This window comes from Pteropus medius, unplaced genomic scaffold (assembly GCF_902729225.1).
Source record: "Pteropus medius unplaced genomic scaffold, Ma_sr-lr_union100, whole genome shotgun sequence".
Classification (NCBI taxonomy): Eukaryota; Metazoa; Chordata; class Mammalia; order Chiroptera; family Pteropodidae; genus Pteropus; species Pteropus medius.
The window spans coordinates 897,297-917,664 of NW_024347855.1; the positions used below are offsets into that span (position 1 = coordinate 897,297).

The 20,368-nt window shown below is 50.1% G+C and overlaps 1 protein-coding gene across 11 annotated transcripts in view; it reads right to left on the reverse strand.

Moving 5' to 3' along the window:
- MCF2L (MCF.2 cell line derived transforming sequence like) overlaps positions 1 to 20,368 on the reverse strand; it is a 155,613-nt gene that overhangs the window by 8,343 nt on the left and 126,902 nt on the right. For all 11 annotated transcript variants that reach the window (XM_039878787.1, XM_039878790.1, XM_039878792.1 and 8 more), the window contains 19 exons: positions 19,801 to 19,950; positions 18,722 to 18,846; positions 17,185 to 17,299; positions 13,744 to 13,863; positions 13,253 to 13,444; positions 12,564 to 12,755; positions 11,749 to 11,908; positions 10,718 to 10,791; positions 10,344 to 10,420; positions 8,684 to 8,750; positions 7,802 to 7,917; positions 6,330 to 6,399; positions 4,895 to 4,987; positions 4,703 to 4,795; positions 3,622 to 3,747; positions 2,425 to 2,646; positions 2,120 to 2,212; positions 841 to 919; positions 606 to 672 (listed from right to left, as the gene is read on the reverse strand). In XM_039878787.1, coding sequence (XP_039734721.1) covers positions 606 to 672; positions 841 to 919; positions 2,120 to 2,212; positions 2,425 to 2,646; positions 3,622 to 3,747; positions 4,703 to 4,795; positions 4,895 to 4,987; positions 6,330 to 6,399; positions 7,802 to 7,917; positions 8,684 to 8,750; positions 10,344 to 10,420; positions 10,718 to 10,791; positions 11,749 to 11,908; positions 12,564 to 12,755; positions 13,253 to 13,444; positions 13,744 to 13,863; positions 17,185 to 17,299; positions 18,722 to 18,846; positions 19,801 to 19,950 — 2,231 coding nt within the window. The remainder of the gene's footprint in view (positions 1 to 605; positions 673 to 840; positions 920 to 2,119; positions 2,213 to 2,424; positions 2,647 to 3,621; positions 3,748 to 4,702; positions 4,796 to 4,894; positions 4,988 to 6,329; positions 6,400 to 7,801; positions 7,918 to 8,683; positions 8,751 to 10,343; positions 10,421 to 10,717; positions 10,792 to 11,748; positions 11,909 to 12,563; positions 12,756 to 13,252; positions 13,445 to 13,743; positions 13,864 to 17,184; positions 17,300 to 18,721; positions 18,847 to 19,800; positions 19,951 to 20,368) is intronic.

Sequence of the window (20,368 nt, forward strand, 5' to 3'; positions counted from 1 at the left end):
TTTTTTGGGGGATAGAGGAGGTCTTTCTCTTTTAAAATTATTTTTCTATGGATTATCTATTTAGATCATTTTCTTCTCCATGAACAATTAGAGGTGGCTTATATTAAGAAGCAGGAAAAATAAAGGAAATAAGTGAATAAATAAAATAACAAAAGAAAAAGGGCAGAAAGGGTACAATGAAGCCAGTACGAAGGCTGGTACCTGAAATATGCCTCGCATCTGTGAGTTGTGGCTCTGAGCCTCTAGCACCTGATGGTCCCTTTCTGAGATGCCACTGCCACTGAAATGCTGGTGATTAACTGTCATCTGGAACAGCCGCACATTGTGCACTGATCATCATGGGAAATAACCCACAGATGGAAAGTAAAGAGAGAGCTGTCAGGGACTGGTCTCTGCCTGGGAGTGGGGCCCGAGACTCAAGTCTTTGAAGCTGACCTGCTGGGACTGACCCAGCAGCCTGTGGTTCCAGAGGAGAAGCACTCCAGGGGGCTTCGGTGAATGTAAGGAACACCAATGATCAAGAGAGTCAGGTGACGGGGGCCAATTAAACTCGGTGGAATGTGCACATTCCTACTTGTGACTCTTCAAGTATGCCTGTCTCTCACCTCGTGTTGGATGATGCTGGCAGAGGTAAGCTCTGGGACTGCTCCAGGGCCCTGTGCTGACTGGCTTCTGCAAAGAGGAAACAAACAAATCACCCATGATTGGCTGAAGAACTTGAACCTTTACTTCTAAATGCTACTGTATCTCAGCTAAGAATTTCAAGGTTGCTTTGAACATTATGTAAAAATGCCCCTGGAGCAAAAGCTAAGAGAAAATAATGGCCGAAGCCATTCTTACCTCGACAAGCCTGCAGCTGGCTGGTCAGCACTTTCCGAATCTCATTCACCCACGCTGCTTTAATCTCAGGAGTTGGCGCCTAGCCCCCAAAAGAAATGCCAGGAGGTAAGGACTCCCGTTCCCTAAAGACACACGGTTTGGTATTTTATACACATGTGGGTATTTTACTATCGAAACCTCTGAGGACAATCTTAGAAATCAATAATGAGAGCACAGCATGTGAGGAAGGAGAAGGGAGTAAATGGTGGCACGTCCCCTTGCTTTGGCACTTGCCTCGCGGGCAAGGGCATGATCAGACAGGGCCCAGGGCACTGCAGCACCAGCCAGTGGACTGACCCCCAGGCCAAAATCTCTGCAGAACCAGTCATGGCTGACTCAGCGGGAAAACCCAGTGGCATAAAGTGCTCCTTGCTAGTAAGCTTCTCTGTGCAGCGGCCCTGACATCCTTTTAGGTGATAAGGAGAGCGGGAGTCTGAAATCTCACAAGTAGACTCTAACTCCCAGGGTGAAGGAGACTGCTAGCAGCATGAACCACAGCCAGGGCTCTGCCCTGCCTCAATACAGTGTGTGGGTCCTGACGGGCAGGGCCAGGGGGGCAGCTGAGCTCTGAAGACGCTGGGCCCGTGGAAAGCCAGAGCGCTGGCCCACATCCTCGCCTTAGCTCCGTGGGGTTCTTGGGTCTGGCTATGCTGGCGTGGGTGTTGTGAGCTGTGCACAACTAAGTATAGTGTGCTACGGGGTGGCCACATAGCCCTGGGCCCAAACTATCAAGTGGGCCAGAATTTTGAAGGCGACCAGGAGAGCGACATCCCCATTATGGCGGTTCCCTTCAGAGGACACCTGGGGTCTTGCACCTGGGGCTCACAAATGCACTTAACAGCCCCACCAACTTCCTGCCCTCACCAATGAGGCGAAGATGGGTGAGTGCTCAGAACATACTTCCCACCACGTGTGTAGATAAGGCACAAGCTAGCTATGCTCCCCGTACCATCCAGCTGCACAGGAGCCAGGGCTATGGGAGCCGGAGCCTGTTTTCCTGGAAGGACACTTCTAGCACCCCTAACTTGCAGTGTCTCCTTGTACTTTGTCCCGGGTTCAGCTCAGGTTAAAGACAGCCCAGGGCAGCATCCTCAAATGAATAGCGATACTCCTGGCCTCTGGGTGATAAAACATTGTGGAATATTCTAGACACCAGCTCTCACTGGAAGCCTTTCCTTGGCAATCCTAAAGAGACTCGAGGAGTCCTTAACGCCTGGCCAGAAAAAGATCGGGGCCCAACCTGTATGATGTAAACTTCCTCCCTGGCGTTGTACCAGATCTCAAACTTCTTCGCATCACCTTTCACATTCTCTGTTATGCCAACGGCTGTCATCTGTCAGCACAAAGCAGGGAGACAGGTGTTAGTTGGAGTGGGGACTAAGGATACCAGAGATCCCAGACTCCCACATTCAAACGTAACAGGCCTGTGCCAGAAGGTGGATGTCGTGAGCAAGCCTCAGTTACAACTTGGAACAGGTCCCTGATCCTTCTCTTTGGGGCCAGTGCCGGGAAGGTTTGCAGCTGCTGGAAACAGGCCTGACTCACATTTAAGGACTGCTTGTAGCTGTAGGATGGGGCCTTCTCATACCCTTCCCCATTCTCCTCCCTCTTCTTGCAGAAGAGCACGGCCTTCTCGTGTAGGAACAGATGTCGCTGCATGGGCTTGAACCTGGCCAGGTCCTTCACCTTGGCGTGGCCCTTCTTGTGGTCTGTCCAGACGCTGAAAGAACCCTGCATCAGCAGCCTCCCCAAGTCGCTGAGGTTCCCCTAAAACAAAATGACAGGAGCAGCATTTACCCAGAACTAATGTGGGGGGCCTTATACGCATGTTGCTGAGTGAAAGAAGCCTGTCCAGGAAGGCTGCATCCCCGCTTCCAAATACGGAGACAGTAAACAGATCAGTGGTTTCCAAGAGTTGGAAGGGGGTGGGGATGAGGGACGAGGATGGGCAGGAAGGGACAAACAGGCAGAGCACAAGGGATTTTTAGGGCAGTGAAACTACTCTGTAAGATACTACGGTATGGACACATGTCACGCATTTATGCAAACTCACAGAATGTATAGCACCAGAGTGGCCCCTGATGGACTCTGGGTGATGATGATGTGTCAGTGTTGGTTCATCGATTCCAACAAATGTCTCACTCTGGTGGGGAGACTGCTTACTATCTCCATAGTTCTGCCTTTTCCTGAATGTTGATAATGGGGAGGCTGTGAGTGTGGGAGCAGGGGCTACGTGGGAAGTCTCTGTACCTTCCTCTCAATTTGCTGTGAACCTAGAACAGCTCTAAAAATAGTCTATTAATTAAAAGAAACTAAGAATGAGTGCAGAATGGATTTATAGAGGAAAAAAAATTAATAAGTTGACCCGATACAAGGGAAAAGGAGAAATCTGACTTTTAAGCCCCCTTGATACACGTCATCAGCCCTTGAACGGCATTAGAGGAAACAGATTCACACCTGTTCCCCGAGTGGAAGGACCAGGAATGAAGAGGTTTTCAGAGATGCACCTCCAAGGGAGTTTTCTCTACCCGTTGATGAGTTCCTGTGCAGGCCTGCCTCAGATGCCCCGAGTCAGACCAGGTTTTGAAGGATTCTAGGTGATATGCATGCACATAGAAGCTCATGGGCACAGTTCTGCACTGGCGTCGGGCTGGCCTCAGCCTGCTGTCCATCAGATCCCCCCACCACGCAGGCCTGTTAGGGGGTGGGGACAAAGGTGAATGCACCCTCTGTGGTCCTTACATCATAGCCTGTGATGGCAATGAGGTGCATGGAGTCGTTCACGGCCTTGAGGATGCCCAGGATGGAGCTCAACGCCTCTTGCAGGTCCTCGGCCCCCTCGCAGCTCTTGCTGTACTTCAACATCTCCTAGGGGCGGAAAGAGAACAAGAATGTGTTCACACAGCCGTCTGGACATGGTCTTCCACCACTCTCTTGAAAGCTGCGGGAATCGAGTGCTCTGTCACAGAAGTGCAGGCCCTGGGTGGCCCTGAACGCGGACCCTCGGGACACACAGTGTGGTTTCCTGTTCAGCAGTCACCAGCAGGAACAGGACCACACACGCACATGGACACACACCCTCAGAGCAGCTCAGAAAGCTGCCCTCCCACCTCCACGAAGCCTCCATACCCCACCCCACAACAGCCCAGATGGATGCTGAAACCTGAGGCATCCCCTGAACTAGACACTCAGCTTGGCAAGTGCAGGACCCTTGAAGAAGCCCCCCGCACCCTGACACACACACACATACACACACACAAGGCAGTGCCCTTGTGTAGCTCTGACCCCGGCAAACTCAGACTGAGTTCCCAGTCTCATGCCTCAACTGGTTACTCCTTCCTTTCAAATATGACACCCAGAACAAACATCTGATTGTTACAGACACCCTCTTCACATTAATTCATTTGCTCACTCTGCCCTGCAGAGCTGCCTCTGCTGGGCCCACAGAGGTGACGGACACAGGTGAGGCCTTGCCAGGAAGACTGGTGTGGGAACGCAGACCATTGTGGGTGGGAAGACCCTTCGAGCGCATGCTCCGTGGGGTGGGGTTTGCCCATCTGTTTACCTCAGTGTCTCTGTCCCTGCCCCAACAATGGCCAGCACACAGTAGGCCCTCCACAGAAGTCTGTAAAGAGCCAGGCCCTTGCAGAAATGAGAGGAAGGCGGCTCAGAGACCGCGGTGATAAGGGACAGCTGGGGTAGCCAAAACAGGGTGGGTGCATAGCTAGGAAGAGATGGCAACAGTGAGGGTGGCCACAGGGTGACCAGGTGGGAGCAGGGCCCCAGGGGACGCCCAGCCAGGCATGGCTGCCTGGTGTCTCACCTTGAGCAGCAGCTGGTACTTGGTGATCCTCTGGACTGGCTTCAGCAGGTAGGAGTCCAGACTCAGCTTGTGGTCCAGTTTCTTCTGGCATTCCTACAACCACCAAAACCTTGGGTTTAGACAGTTTTCATTATTCTTTGCTTGAGAGTCAACTAGTAGAACAGGGTATACTCTAAAGGTCCCAAAACGTACCTGGAAAAACGGACAGTCAGAGCACTGTCTCCACAGGCTCTCAGAGCGGGGCTTGTTCTGGCAATACTTCTCATAGATCTGGAACTCTTCCATCTGGACCAGGGACACAGACCATGTCACAATGTGCCTCCGAGGCTACGTCCATTTCAGTGCATGGAGGGCTGACTCTACTCCCAAGTCACACTTCTCCAGGTAGGCCCTGCTGTGCAAGGAAAAACGACGCCTTCCCCCTTATGTCCCCTGACCCCTCTGGGGTGGGTTTGACCTCTTCCTGAATCCTGGTTTGCTCCCTCCACCATGTCTCAGGGCTGCATTAATTCTGATACCTCTTTTATACAGATAAGCTCAATAAAGCTGGCTTGGCCATAGGAAGAACAGACTAAAAATAAACACAGGGCCAACACAGACTTTTCTAAAGAAAGAATCTCTAGAGCTTGGACTATACAGTGGTAATCGAACTTGTATGCACAAGAGAACTGCCTGCAGGCTGGTTAAAACAGATTGCTGCCCCCACCAAGGTTCTGATTTAGCAGGTCTGGGGTAAGACCTGAGAACCTGCATTTATAGCAAGTTCCCAGGAGATTCCGATGCTGCTGGCTAGGGGACCCACTTTGAGAACCACTGGCGTACAGCATGATTGCCCCACCCCAATTCTCAGATAGCACCATCGACAGGAAGCATTATCGACAGCCAAGCTGAGTCAAAACAACAATACTGCTCTTCTTTTTCCCCCCTTCTGCCTCTTCATACCAATTTATTATAACAGTCTCAGCCTCTAGCTTATTTTGTAAAAAGACTTAATTTTACAGCTGTTAGTAAGCTGCATTTTCCATATTGCTAAACTAGCAGTTTATGGAGGTCACCATGAGGATCACCTGGGGTCTTGCGGAGAAGACAGTGGCCTCCTGCATCTGGCAGCCCTTTCCTGCTCCCAAAGCTTCTCAGCAGCACCCCACCCCCACCCCTGCACCTACCCCCACACACACACCTTAGCTGATTGTCTAGCCCTGGAAGGAGGCAGACATCTACTCTTTGAAAGAGGGGAAAAATAAGGCTCAGAACACAGATGACTTGTCCAACGTCAGCTAGTGAGTGAGGGAGTCTTAACCAGGACAAGACTAAACACCAGCATCAAAAAGGTTCAGCTTCATCTAACATTTACTATTACAACTTAGATGCTTTATAATTTCGGCATATCTCAAAGCTTGTTTTTAGTTTTTTTCTTTTTCTAATTAGTTATTGGGCTTTAAAAAAATAGTATTCTTTGAGCCTTACCAAAAAGTATTATGTGATCTCAGCAAAACTGGAAACTTTGGTACTTTCTAATGTCAGTTGGTTAGATGTATTAGAATTTAAAGTTATTATTATTTAAGTACCAGTAATTTCAGGAAGTAAGGCATGGGAAAGTATACATTTAAAAAAAAAAAACACATACCCTTTCTAGAAAACACCTTCCAACCAGCTCTGGGCAGTCTATGTAGTTTTCTAGCTCCCTCAGGAATATTCTAGACAAAGAAAGTTTGCATTAGGTCATATGATAAACAATCTGAATAAGATGGCATCTGAAACAAATTAATAACTGTTATTTTCCAGATGACTTTTATTCCTAACTCTGGACAGTTTAGGAGATTTTGTGTGTAAAAATACATAGTCTGATTTCGGGAACCTTCAGTCCATGCCTGTCACTTCCAGGGTCTTGATTGCACCAAACTCTCAGGTTTAAGCAGATGTGGCCCCCATGGACCCCTTTATGTTTCTGGTACTGGCATTCACACAGAATTTAGGACAGCTCCGTTGTTATCAGCATAGACATGGCACAAAGAGGCTATAGGCAGACAGACAGAAGCATCTCGAGGTTCTGGAAGCCTAAACCCTACAACCCGTCTGCTCTGTCCATTCTCTGCAGATGTAATGGGGATCTTGGTTCTGCCCCCACGACCTCCCCCACGCAGCACTGTCCCTGAGCCGTGTACCAGAGTTTTCTTATGTTTCTGATTTGCATTGGGCAGTGCCTGCGGGTAAATCCCAACGGGAAGGGAAGCTTCCTGGGGATCAGCTCACTATACTAGTGCTGCAGCCAGGGGCCCGGAATCCAAAGACTGGCCAGAGCCGCCAGGATGCCAAGGGACCAGGTCACCAACTCATTTTAATTCCCAAAGAAGGGCTCCTGTGTGGGGTTCAGCTGCAGGGTTCAGAAGAAGGTGGGGCCCGAGTGCCATGTGGCTGAGCCCCCTGGCCCCGGACAGCACTGGGAGGAGTCAGCCCACAGTTGGCCCTTTTTTAAGGACACACAGGCATTGCCATCCTCTACTTGCCTCCCTTCATCCTTGTATCTGCCCACTCATCTCCTTTCCCATGAGCTCCTGCAAATTGTGAGGAGGAGCTGAGGGTAAGCAGCCCCGGAAGGACTGAAGCATCAGCTGGCAGCTAATCGCTCTCACAGGAGAGAACAGGCAAGAAAGGAACTTCTGGTTTGCCACCTTTTCCAAGAATGGGCTTGGGAACAAAACTAGCCTTGCTAAGTGGTGTGGCTTTCGGTGCTTTTGGTGCTTCCTCAAAGTGCCAAATGTGCACACTTAGGGGGTTGGGTGAGGACTGGCTTCTGCTGGTCCTAAGGGACAGGGAGAGGCAGGAGGGGCAGGCTGCTCCTCGATGGTCATGCTGACCCACTGTCCACAGGCTGCCTGTTTGTAACTCTCCCCCACCCTCTGTTGAGAGCACTTGCCCTGGGCATATCCCATCAAACTGCTGCTTGGTCTGTGAGCCTCTGTGAGCTTATCCCTCCTCGAGAGAGGGAGGAGGAGATATTCTCCACCCACAAAGCGTGGCCCAGGGGCCATTTTGGTTTCAGCTCCCTGCAGGACCTGCTTAGAGGTGAGACATCACTGAATGAGATCAGAGTTCCACCTGTTATGGAAGTGGTAAATTTCTTCCATGTTTCCAAATAAAACATCCTTCTTGTTTTGAAGGCCTGTTGAAATGAGATGCGTCATTAAGGGATTATCCATCTCAGCCGCGTAGCCCTGTGGAAGAGAAAGAGGGAAATTTTGAACGGCTGCTGACAGACCTTCGGGCTGTTTTAATAGCAGCCCAATACCCCCGGTACAAGCCCAGTGTCTGCACGGCTGCCTCGTGGGGCAGGTGATGCTGTCTCAAGTTTAAGAAAGTGAATCCACCTTGTATTTAGTCACTGACCATTTCTAAGATGACCGTCTGTACAAGTACAACAAAATATAATTGAATTACAAACAGCACCAATTTTTTTTGTTGGGGGGTAGTTCCCATCTTTCTCCTTTTTAGCCTTTCCAAAATTCAGGTATAACTTTTATGATGGGGACAAATCTTATGTGTACACCTTGATGAATTATTTATATGTCTACACTCTGGTAACCCAGAACAAGATGTAGAATATTCCAGCACCCAAAAGCCCCTCTGCCCTCCCAGGAAACAACCCCCAACCCAGGCGGCCCCTGCTTTGACCTCTCTACCCCAGACCACTCTGCTTATCTTGGACTTCCTACTCAGGAACTGCACGCACTCCTGCTTGTTGTTATGCTCCTGAGGGTCATGCACGGTTCTGTGCAGTAGCAGCTCCTTTTCTTGCTGTAAAAATTGTCCCTGTGCAAATCCATCTAAATCTTTTTGATCCTTGTCATGCTGACAGACACTTGAGTTGTTTTCTGTTATGAGTAAAGCTGCCATAAACCTTCCTTCACATGTTTTTTGGTGGACACAGACCACAGCGGGCGGGGGATGGGGAGTCCAGCCCACGGCGTGCCCCCGGCTCACCTCCAGGACACAGAGCAGCTCCTCCACGTAGACCCGTTCCGTGTCAAGGAGTTCGTTCATCACGTGCCTGTGAATGGGTCACACGGACTTATTATCTAGGAGCAGATTCCCTAACCCACTTCCCGGCTTTGGGGCCACCTGCTCAAAAGGAGCCCTGATTCCAGAAGCGCGCCTCAAGCCTCCCTCTCTTCCAGGTCACAGCTCGAAGTCTCCCTACCCCTGCAGATGGAGTCCCGACTCCTTCACCGGCTGTCGCTCCTCTTACTCTCAGGAAGAGCCCCTCCAAAGGAGCACCGTCTCCCTTCCTGGGGACAGTCTGCGCCCCTCCTTGAGGCATCATTTTAGCTGCTCCTGTGCCTGCCACCACCTTTTGCACATAGTGGGGTTCAGTGATGATGCGTGGAACTACTATGTGCCTGTTATGGAGTCCCAGAAGGGGTGCGGGCTTGCAAACCAGCGGCTCATGTCTCCTTTCAGGGATGAGGACCACCTTTTAACTGCCTACGACCACGCTTCCCATTTTAATACACAGGAACTGGAGCCCAGGGGTTGTTCCTGGGTTGGGAGCATTGAACAGTTCAGTTCTAACACAACTGTCAGCAATTACCAAGATCTTAGGCTGCAGTTCAAAGAGTCCAAGCTCCCAAATGGGGTGGGAGTGGGGGGTAGGCAGGGGCCTCACCTTCCTCTCATTACCACAAGCTGGAGGTGAGAGCGCTCTTGTCTGGGAGCAGAGTGTGAGCACCGAGGAGAGAATATCCCAGGTAGAGGACTAAGCTGGATGCTGAGGGCTGGGCAGCGTGGGGGCCATTCTGAGTACTGATCTCCGAGCATGCAGATGCAGGAAGGTGACAGGGTACAGGCTACCTTTGTGGAAAGGTAAATGGCCCAGCTCTTCTGGAAGGTAGGGTTCTATGGGGACAGTGATGGCTAACCCTGGGGAGGACGTTGGAAGTGCTTTCCCAGTCAAGCGTAGAGTTCAAAGTTCGTCAGCACTTGTGTGCGGGGACAGACGCAATCCCAGGGCGGACCATGCAGGACACCCACGGCATGTGCCGTGCAAACAGTCTAAGTGTGCAGGAAGAAGAGCCTCAGCTGGGGTGTGGGAGTGAGAGAGGAGCAGGAGGGGACAGATGGAGAGAGAGCAGTGGCGTCCGGCACGTGGGGCCAGGAGGGCCTGGAAAGGCTCCTGGGCGGTGGGAGGGACCAAGTGCATGGAAAAGGCAAAAAGCTGGGTCAGGGGTGGTTATGTGGCCGACCCTGCAGATGTGATCTGAGGGCCAAGGTGGGCCGAATCACGCTTGACTTCTCATCTGGACTTGGAGAAGGGAGAACACAAGTCATCTCAAACCGCCGAAGTCCACCTGCCTGAGGACCCAGGCGCCAATATGGCTTTTCTAAGGAAAACGTGAATTTCTCTTGGTTTCAGATGTGGATATGCCAAACAGACATGTGAGTGCACTCCACGTCTGCACGTGTGCGGACCTCATGATGCCAGCTGTGCTCACCCTTTGAGGCTCTGGGGTAGAGGCTGGCATTTTTCACCAACTCTGGCTCATTTATATTCAGACTGTCTTGGCCAAAGGCTAAAATCTGGGTAGGCCGCAGTTGTATCTGGACCAGAGCCACTCAGTGGGGCCTGGAAGGGCAGCCCACTCACCTCCGCAAGATGGCCAGGCTCTCCTCCTCGTCCCCTGCGGAGCCGCTCCGGCCCTGCCGGTTCTCACTCATTTCACTCTGGGGAGAGAGGAGCACGCAGTGCATTGAGATTTCAGAAACGAGAAGGCGCAGCCTCATGTCCTCCTGACTTTGAGGCTTCGGAGTCCAAACTCATTTCCCATCTGGGAACAGATCTAAAACCTGAGGTCCCACAGGACAAGGAGGGAAAGATGGACGTGGCTGGCTGGCCGGCATGTGGGAGAGGGGCTGGGGAGAACCGGGCTGCGTGCCAGCCAAGGAGGGTGAGGTGACCAGGACACAGTGGGTGTGGGGTTGGAGGCGGTGCAGGGTCCCAGCCAGGGGCAGCGGGCTCACCTTGGCCCTCCTGTAGGGCCCCCTCCGGAGTGCACTGCCCTCAGAACTGTTGTTCTCAGAACCCCTCCGGATGCCTGGTTTGGAAAGAAGAGAACGGTGGGTGTAACCTGGCATCTTACTGCCTGGAGAGGGAAAAAACGTGCGTCTGGAGTTTTCTTTCAGAGGGAAAAAGCAAGCAGCCCAGAGAAGGGTGAGGAAAGCACAGCAAAGATAAAGAGGAAAGATAACGGGTTAGGGGATGAGGTGGGAAGGTAAAAGTGAGCCACCTGGGGCCGGCCCCGCTGGAATCAGTCATATCCACAGAAGGGCTCCCAGCTCCCAGCCCCAGGGGTCGGGGAGAGTGGGTCGCAGGGAGGAGGTAGAGCAACCAGGATGCCTGAGGTCCAGGAGGCCTCCAAGCAGGCCAGAGAATAATGTCTCTGCAAACTCCAAACACTGGGGGGCTGGAGTGGCTCTCAGGGGGCTGGCATTTGAAAAAGCCCTGAAGAAACCCTCAGGAGCTGTTCCGCAGCTGGGGAAGAGTGTGTTTGGGGACGGGGAAGAATGGGAAGGAGTCTCCAGGAAATGGTGCAGTGTCTCGCTCGGCCTTAGAGGACTTCACTGGGGGAGATGCTATGAGGGACCGCGGCTAAATGACTGCCATGCCTGGCGGGCAGCTGAGGCACCGAACGCAGCGTCGAGAGGCTTTAACAGTGTCGAGAGGCTTTGGGGCAGAGTTTGGAGCCACGGGGGAGGGACAGTATTTTGGCAACAGGACTGATGATGGGTAGGGAAGAGACTGGAGTCGGGGGAAACAGGCCCAGGAAAGTCCCTCGACAGTTATTCCAGTTCTGAGGACCACGTGCTCTTTGCCACAACCACTCAGCTCTGCTGTGCTCAGCATGGAAGCAGCACAGAAGAGAGGAAACGAATTAGCGGGCTGAGTGCCGATAAAACTTTATTCATAAATCAAGTGATGGCCTCTGGACTAGGGCTCACTGTGGAAAGGAAGGAAGGCGTCCCCTGAAGGAGTGAGGCATGCCCGAACATACCTGGGGAGGGGCAGGGTGATTTTGTGAGCGCCTCTGGCCGGGGGGCCACTGGCTGCACGGGCCTCGTCTGCCTGGCTGCCAGCTTCTTCAGGCTCGCCTGTCTCCGGTGAAACATCTCTTCCATGCTCTCTTGTTTCTGGAAGACCTTCTGCACGTGTTTCTGGAGTGACAGGGTATGATGGACTAGTTAGCAAGACCCCTTATAAGTGTCGGCGTCCACAAAACAGAACAACCATCTGTAGACCCGGGCACAGCACGACCTCCGTTTTAAGTGCTCGTGATGCAGCGCCCATCACCAATGCAGCAATCCTGCACTGGCTCTGCTCGCTGTGGGTGAGGAGGGGTGGGAATCCCACTGCGGAATGAGGGATGCTAAGCCTAGAGGAAAGTCAGCTGGAAGTGGGGACATGCAGCCCTCTCCATGTATCTAAAGGCCACCTACAGAAGGAACAGTACACTTGTGGGTTGCCCTAGGGGATGGGCTGAGGACAGCTGGCTGAGAGTGAGGAGGAGTCCTATTTCAGCATCATATTAAGAGAAGCATGCAGGAAGCAGGGACCATGGAAATGGCTACTTCGTCAAGAACATATCCCTCACAGGGAGGGATCCTGCCAGTGGTAGGAATACCACCTTTTGAGAGAGGAGTGAAAATAATTTCTGTATTGCAAGGAAAGTTGAGCCAGATGACCCCTGAACTCGACATCCCTCTCAAATGCCTTGTATCCTCTAAGAATTCTTTCAAATATCACTGGAGTAACTCCCCACCATTCAGGACAGGTGAGCTACAGGTGAAAAAAAAGCCCGAGTCGGCATACCATCAGGTCTTGGGTGAGGATGGGTTCGTAGTCCTGGTAAATTTTATTGAGTTCCTGGATCTTATTTTCTGCACCGGTCTCCAAAAACTTCTCAATTTCTTGGAGGGCTGCCTCAGCACCGTCCTGGGACTGGCACTTGTCCACAGGCTGCGAGGCCAGCAGGTAAATCCCCTCATCGCACCATTTCATGGACTGGACACATGAAGCATTGCAGAGAGAGAGAATGGCACTGTTAGAAGCTGTGTCTTGGCTCTCTTCTGGGGCCCGTTAGCTGTCTCACACGCGGTCTGCTGACCACTACACATCTAGGAATATCTGCAGCACTGCATCGTCATAGTTCTGCTGTTATGTCCGACGGACTGCCCTGCAGTGAACTCAGTGCTGTATAAAGCCAAGCAAATTGCCCAGGACTGGACTCATTCACATACAGAGAGAGGCAAAGTGCAGTGAGTTAGCTACATGGTAAGTTTCTGGGTCTTTTAAAGAAATCGTTAGTTGTTGCAAATGAATTCTAGAAAACAGACATCTGTGTCAGGACATGACCATCTGGGCTACAAGAAAGTCATCCAGACAGGAGGGTGTAGGCCAGTTTCAATCAATGACTGTGGTACACCCCTCTCGGAGGGAGCTGGCCATGTGGGTCCGAGAAGAGGGTTTTCCCATCAGGGGCACGGGGTTGGGGGTCCTACCGCCTCTAGGAGGCTGTGCAGCTCCAGCGACTTGTTGAGTAGCCCCCTCCTCTGCCCGACCTCCGCTGCAAACTGGTCGCAGAGGTGCTGGAGCTCATGGCACTTGGGGCGGATGGAGTCTACGGCATAGTGCTTGTTGTTGATGAGCTGCTCGCCCTCCAGGGATAGGGCGCGGGCCCGCTCCATGGGCACCTGCAGAGAGAACCATCCCGGAAACGCAGCTCAGCTTATGTTCATTACAAGCAAGCAGGGCACTATTTTCTTCTAAGAATCTGTGGATGTTGAGGGTGAGTGTAGGAGCAGGTTGTGGGAGTGGGGGTCAGTGAAGGGTGGGCCAGGCAGCCATCCCTCCACCTGTCGACATCACTTGGGACTAGGGGCTTCCGACAGATGGCAGGAAAGCCCAACTTTTGTGTCTTTCTAAGCAATTTTGGAAGTACTGCTTCACCAGGCTATCTCCCGCCCACACCAGTCCACGAGCTGGTCCTCACACTGGACTTCTCCTCAAAGTTGGTAAGGTCCTTCAGGAGGTGTTCCACATGTGCCAGGCTGTTGCCCACATCTGTGAAGGTCAATATCTTTTGGGCCAACACATCCAAGGTAGATTTAACCTGAAACAGAGGAGAGGGGACAAGAGATCCAGGCCTATGTCAGAAAAGCCACAGCTGAAGGGACAGGACATGGAGACATGACCAAAACTGAGAATGAAAGGAAGAGGTAAACCTAGATCTCCACCCAGAAAAACAGAACAAGAGGAAACTTCCTCAATTTGATAAAGAGCATCTACAAAAAGCCTACAGGCAACATTATACACACAAACGTTGGTGAAAACAGTGCTTTTCCCCTAAGACTCGGAACAAGGCATGGGTGTCCACTCTCATAACTGTTTTTTCAAGTGGTGCAAACAGCCAGTGCAATAAGGTAAAAAAAAAAAAAAAAAAAAAAAAAAAAAAATTAAAAATATAAACAAACATAAGGCATAGAGATGGAAAAAGGAAGAAATCGAGCTGTCCCTGTTTGCATATGACCTGATCATCTATGTAGCTAATCCCAAAGACTACAAAACAACTCCTAGATTAACTTCTCTCAGCATGGTTTCAAGAGATAAGATAAATATACAAAAATCAATTGTATTTTTATATATAGCAATGAATAAACAAACACCATAACTGAAAATATAATACTATTTATAATTGCTTAAAAAATGAAATATATAAGTAAATCAAACAAAACATGTATTGAATGGATATGCCGAAAGGCGCACAACATTGATAAAAAAAAATCTAAATGGTGAGACATTGTGTTCACTGATGAAAAGATTCAACATAGTAAAGATGTTGATTCTCCCCCAAATAGAGGTTTAACACAATTCCTATAAAAACAATTTTTTGTAGGTATAAGCAAGATTACTTTAAATTTACATGGAAAGGCAAAGGAACTAGAATAGATGAAATAATTAAAAAAAAAGAATAAAGTGGGAGGAATTCATCTACCTGATTTCTATACTTATTATATGGTTACAGTAATCAAGACCACGTGGTGTTGACAGAGGAACAGAATGCGGATCCAGAAATAAACGCCTAAATTTATGTCCAACTGATTTTTGACAAAAGTGGAAAAGCAATCTAATGGAGGAAACATGGCCTTTTCAACAAAAGCTGCGGGAGCAATGAGATATCCAGAGATTTAAAAAATGAACCTAGACCTAATTCTCACATCTTATACAAAAAGTAACTTAAAATGGATCAGGTACTTAAATGTAAAACTATAATCTTTTAGGGAAAAAAGCTTAGGGAAATATATTTGGGATCTAGGAGTTAGGATTGATACAAAAAGTATAATCCTTCAAAGGATAAATTGGACTCCATCAAAATTAAAAACTTTGCTCTGTGGAAAAGCCTATTAAAAGGATACAAAGACAAGTGATGGACTGGAAGAAAATATTTTCAAACCTCATATCTGATAAAGGGCTAGTACCTAAAGTATATAAAGAACTCTCAAAACACACCAGTCAATCCAAAACCAAAAACAATTCAGCTATAAAAGGGGAAATAAAAATAGAGACATTGCACTGAAAAGGATACACTGATAACAAATAAGCTCATGGAAAGACATTCAAGGTCATCAGCCATTAGGAAAATACAAAATAGGACCATAATGAGATATCACTACACACCTGTCAGAATATGTGTGTGAAATAAAAAATACCGCACCAAATGCTGGTGAGGATGTGGGGAGACTGGATCGCTCATACCCTGCTGATGGGGATGTAAAATGGTACAGCCATCTGGAGACAGTTTGGCATTTTCTTAAAAAGCTAAACATGCAACTACCATATGACCCAGCAATTGCACCCCTGAGCATTTGTCTCAGAGACATGACAACTTATGTTCACGCAAAAATCTGTACATAAATGTTTATAACAGCTTTATTCATAATAGCAAAAATCTGGGAACAGCCCAGATGCCCCTTAGTGGGTGAATGGTTCAACTGTGGCGTGAACATACCATAGAATACCAACTACTTAGCAATAAAAAGAAACAAACTGCTGGTGCACACAATACACCTGCATGAATCTCCAGAAGATTAAGCTGAGTAAAAAGAGCCAAACCCAAAAAGTTATGTACTGTATGATTCCATTAATAGAATATTCTTGAAATGACAACATTATGGAAATAGAGAAAAGACTAGCGGTTGCCAGGGTCTCAGGAGGCGGGGGTGGGATGGAGATGGGTATGTCTGTAAAAGGGAAACACTGGAGATCCTTGTGGGGACAGAGTGTTCTGCATGTTGACCGTGTCAGGGTCAATATCCTGGCTGTGACCCTGTGCTTTAGTTTGGGAAGATTTTGCCACTGGGAGAAACTGGGTGAAGAATACATGGGATCACTCTGAATTATTTCTTACAACTACACTTGAATCTATTATCCCCAAATAAAAAATTTGACTGTCTGAAAAGCCTTCTTCAGTCCCCACAGATATAAGTAATAAGCGACCATCTTTTCCAGGTGCTTCCGCGGAGTGCTGGCCACAATGGCTGGCTGGCATTCCTTCTCTGTCTGAGTCAGGGAGACCGTTTCACCTTGCTCTCCGGAGCTGGAGCGCATGCCCCATCTTAACAGTACTCAGTGAAGGCTGCTGAACCAGACCCCGCCTTTTCCAAAAGGTGATATCCACTACTCTTTGGGGAGGACTAGAGCTGGGGGATGGTCTCCCACAGAAGTATTCACTGGTCCTCTTTGCCTGGCACTCAGACACTGCCTTATAACCACTTTATCACTGAACTTGAAATGGCCACTTATTTCCTGTGTGTTTATGATTCCCCCTTCTTGATCAGAGGTGTCTTGTGGACAGGAAAAATGTTGCCCTGGGGTCTATGTTGCCCAGCACCAGGACAAGACCACAGGCAAGTCTCAGTATATGTATTTTGCATAAATAAATGATTAACAGGCTTCTGATGAGTTGGCCTTTTCTGTAATGATCTAACACAATGACAGTGCATCCTGTCTACTATAGCCCTGTCATACTGAATCTAAGATGGGAGTGTATCTTTTATTTTTGTATACTCAGAGCCCATGCCAGGCACACAGTAGGTAGACGCTGGAGGAAAGAACATTCGAATGACCTTAAAGGGAGAATGCAAGCTCCTTGACTAATTGACAAATAATGCAGAAGGAGAAGGAAGTACATGCCAATGAACAGATTTTATATGACCTTTTATATATAATGATTTACTCATCAATCACATGCAAGGTTTAGTCCAATTCGATTTTGTGGCTCCATGTCGCTGGTAGAGATTATTCTGCATTGAGCCACAGTCAACTGAATAACTCAGCTCTTGACATCAGGGTGATCCATGCCATCTACTGGCTTCCTGCAGCCAGAGCACCAGGCGTCCACCTATAGGTTCTCTGAACGCTCTGGGCCACTCACCTCTCGGAAATCCTGCTCAAAAAGCCGGAGCTGCAGACACTGTTCAAGTTTTTGCTGATGCTTTGCCCAAAACTCATCGAAGGCAGCCTCGGTTTCATTCAGCTGGGCCAAGAGCCTAGGAAAAGGGAGAGGCTCCTGTGCTGTGTGTGGGAGTGGCATGTGGGGCCTTGGGAAGGACGCCCCCTGCAACATGAAGCAGGGCGGGGGCTCGGTCTCTACGCGGCCTTCCCGAGACCCTTGCCTCCTCTTATCCCGGGCACGGAAGTACAGGATTCACAGGTAGGGGTTTCTTTAGGGCCTAACATGCAAGAGGGAGAGGCATATCAGAAGTGTAGCTGTGGTCTGGTTCCCCTCGGGGTCCCTGATCCCCCATGCAGCATCATGCTGGGACACACTAACACAGTCTCCTGGAGAGGGTGGCTGAATGAGTTGAGTTTGGTAATTTTTAAAAGGCCAAGATGGTAAAGGTTTGAGCTTATTATTTATAACTTCGAGGCAGGGATAAAGGAACTAGCAAGCTGCCACAATGCATGTGTGGGTGAAGAGCTGCTGGCCACCATTCACTATCATGGTTCCCAAATCTGAGAACCCCTATGCGTCAGACACTGTGCCGGACAAGTGTGAACTGATTTGACCCCACGCCCACACTGTCAGGTGTGCTCAGATTAGCCCTATTGTACAGATGAGGAAATTGAGTCTGCGGGGAGTTGACAATGTGCTCCAACCTCCTCTGTTCATGACATTGCATCTACATAGGCACCCGCCGCCACCCCTGCCCCTGGGGCCTCCCACACATCCCTGGCTCAGAACACCTGCTCCGTGTGTGAGGGGCAACACAGAGCTGAGAAAGTCTGGGCAGGCTGTCCAGCTGCTCTGCACCTGTTTCCGACCTGTCCCTGAATGGAGAAATGGGGCTTCCCGGTGACCTGGCCTTCAGGGCAGAGAGCACAGAACGGAAGAGGTGTGTGGTGTGTTGACACTGCAGAGCACCACAAGATATTAGCTAACCATGTGGGCACTCTACCCTGTGTTGTGTTACACAGCTGGAAACCAAGGGAGAAAAGTAAAAATTATCCCCTTTCCAGTGAAAGAGGAAAGACATGCTTCTAAAAATGGGGCTGGAGCTGAGAGAGGCCTCAGGCTGCTTCCCTACCAGTACACAAGCGGGGCTCGGAGACTGGGTGTGGAAGGGGACAGGAAAGCGCTTCAGTGCGGAAGCTCCACAAGCCCGACAGCCCCTGTCACCACTGTTCTCCCTTAAATGCCCCCTCCATGTGAAAAAGAGCGTTTATCTAAGAAATCTTCCTCCCCAGAAAAGCTGCTTTCTTTGGGATTTAGAAGAAAAGCATTTCAGTAGCAGGACCCTGAGTTCCCCTTGCTTCCCTTTAGAATGAGGAAACGAAGGCTCAGAGGCGACAAGCCAGCATGGGGTGGGGCCTCCTGCTCCCATCTGTCTGCCCCTCTGTTCTCAGCCTACTGCGTCTTGTTTCTGCAGAGGTTGTGCACCTGAAATGCCTCCATGGCCCGAGGCCCTCACCTCTGCACAGTGGTCTGGTTGTCCAGCTGGTCCTGGTTCAGGCTCTGCTCCGGGCTCTTGACTAGAGGCTCTCTGATGCTCTCCAGGATGCTCTGTCCTTTGTTCAATGCCAACCTCATGTCCTCCTGCGGGAAGACCACAGCACCTCTCACTCCAGGCCCACCTGTAGCCCGGGACTCCGTCCAGGTCGGAGAGAGCGGTGGGCTTTGTGTGGCATCCCCTCTGCGTGGGGAGTGGGAGGGTGAGGGAGGTGGGCACAGCACCAGTCAGTGAAATTTTCATAGACCCTCTGTGCTGACCGCTTGCACCTGCATTCCACTTAGAACTGAAGAAGGAAGGCAGATGTTGGGAACACTCCTTTCACAGTGACCAGGACAGAGCTAGGGTTACTGGTCACTCAGGGGCAGCAGGATAAGGTAAGAGAGTAACAGGACACCCGACCTCTATGTGCCTGCTTCGGCACCAGCTGTCCTTGCTGCCAAGAGCAAAAAAGAGTGAGGGTGTGGGTAGCCCCCCGAGGACCACCGACAGGTCATTGGCCATCACTGATTCAAAGCCTACAACATGCAGGTTGGGCCAGGGGTGTGAAAGACTCAGGGAGCGCACCTCTCTCAGAATATACTTATCCAGGAAGCGATGGTAAGATGGGAATACAGTGACTACTTTATGAATTTCAGCCTCTCCGAGTCAGCCCACCACTTCTCTGCCTGCTGTCTGTGGGACTCTGTGGGCTAGAAATCCTGTCTTGGTTCACTAATATGCAACAGAAACACCTGGGTAGAGGGCCCTGCAGTTCAGAAAGCTGGGAGCTCATTCAGAGAGAAGCTGCCTGTGATGCTTTGCTCTAGTCAGCTCCCACAAGTTACTCAAGCCAGCCGCGAGGTGTCTGTGTTTACAACATTCCTTCACACCGCTTTTAAGAAGGAGCACATTTTAGATATGATCAAAGAGGTCACCCAGCTCATAAGCATCTTTGAAACCTCTTCGGCTCTATCTTACCTAATGCTGACAGCAGCTCCTTCTCCCCGACTGGAAGCCCTCCCACCCCGTCCCCACCGCCCCACAGAAGCTGCGCGTACCTTCGCCTTGTCCTTCTTCTCTGTGTGTGCACAGAGCACCGAACTCGTCGACTGGACGTCATTGGGCAGTTCCGTTTCGGCCAGCTCGGTCCCGAAGGACTGCAGCATCTGAGCTGTCTGCTTAACCATGAGGGCGAAACTTTCGATCGCCTTGGGAAGAGGGAGAACAGCATCACAAAGCTTTGCACGTACCGTACCCTCCTGCTGCCTGAAAAGCACCACCGAGGACCGGACAGGCACCTTCAGAGGGGACAGGGCCACAGCAAGCCCATCTACGTACAGTAAATACCTTCCCACTGGTTTCTTAGCCTCACGCCTTCTTCAGAAACATACCAGGCACTCTTTACATACGCTTTCATCACCTAGAGTCATTCTATGCTCGAGATCTCTCTCCCCGTTAAGAGAGGTGTGAGTGCCGCAAACTACAATATGGGGTTTTTCTTTCCCTCTTTTCTGTCTCTGAGCCCAGAAAAAGCCACTCCCGAACATATTACTCATGTTATTTCTTTGGAATGACTAAGGTCCACTGAGACCATCTCCTCATTCTTGGGGAGAAAACTTGGGTTAA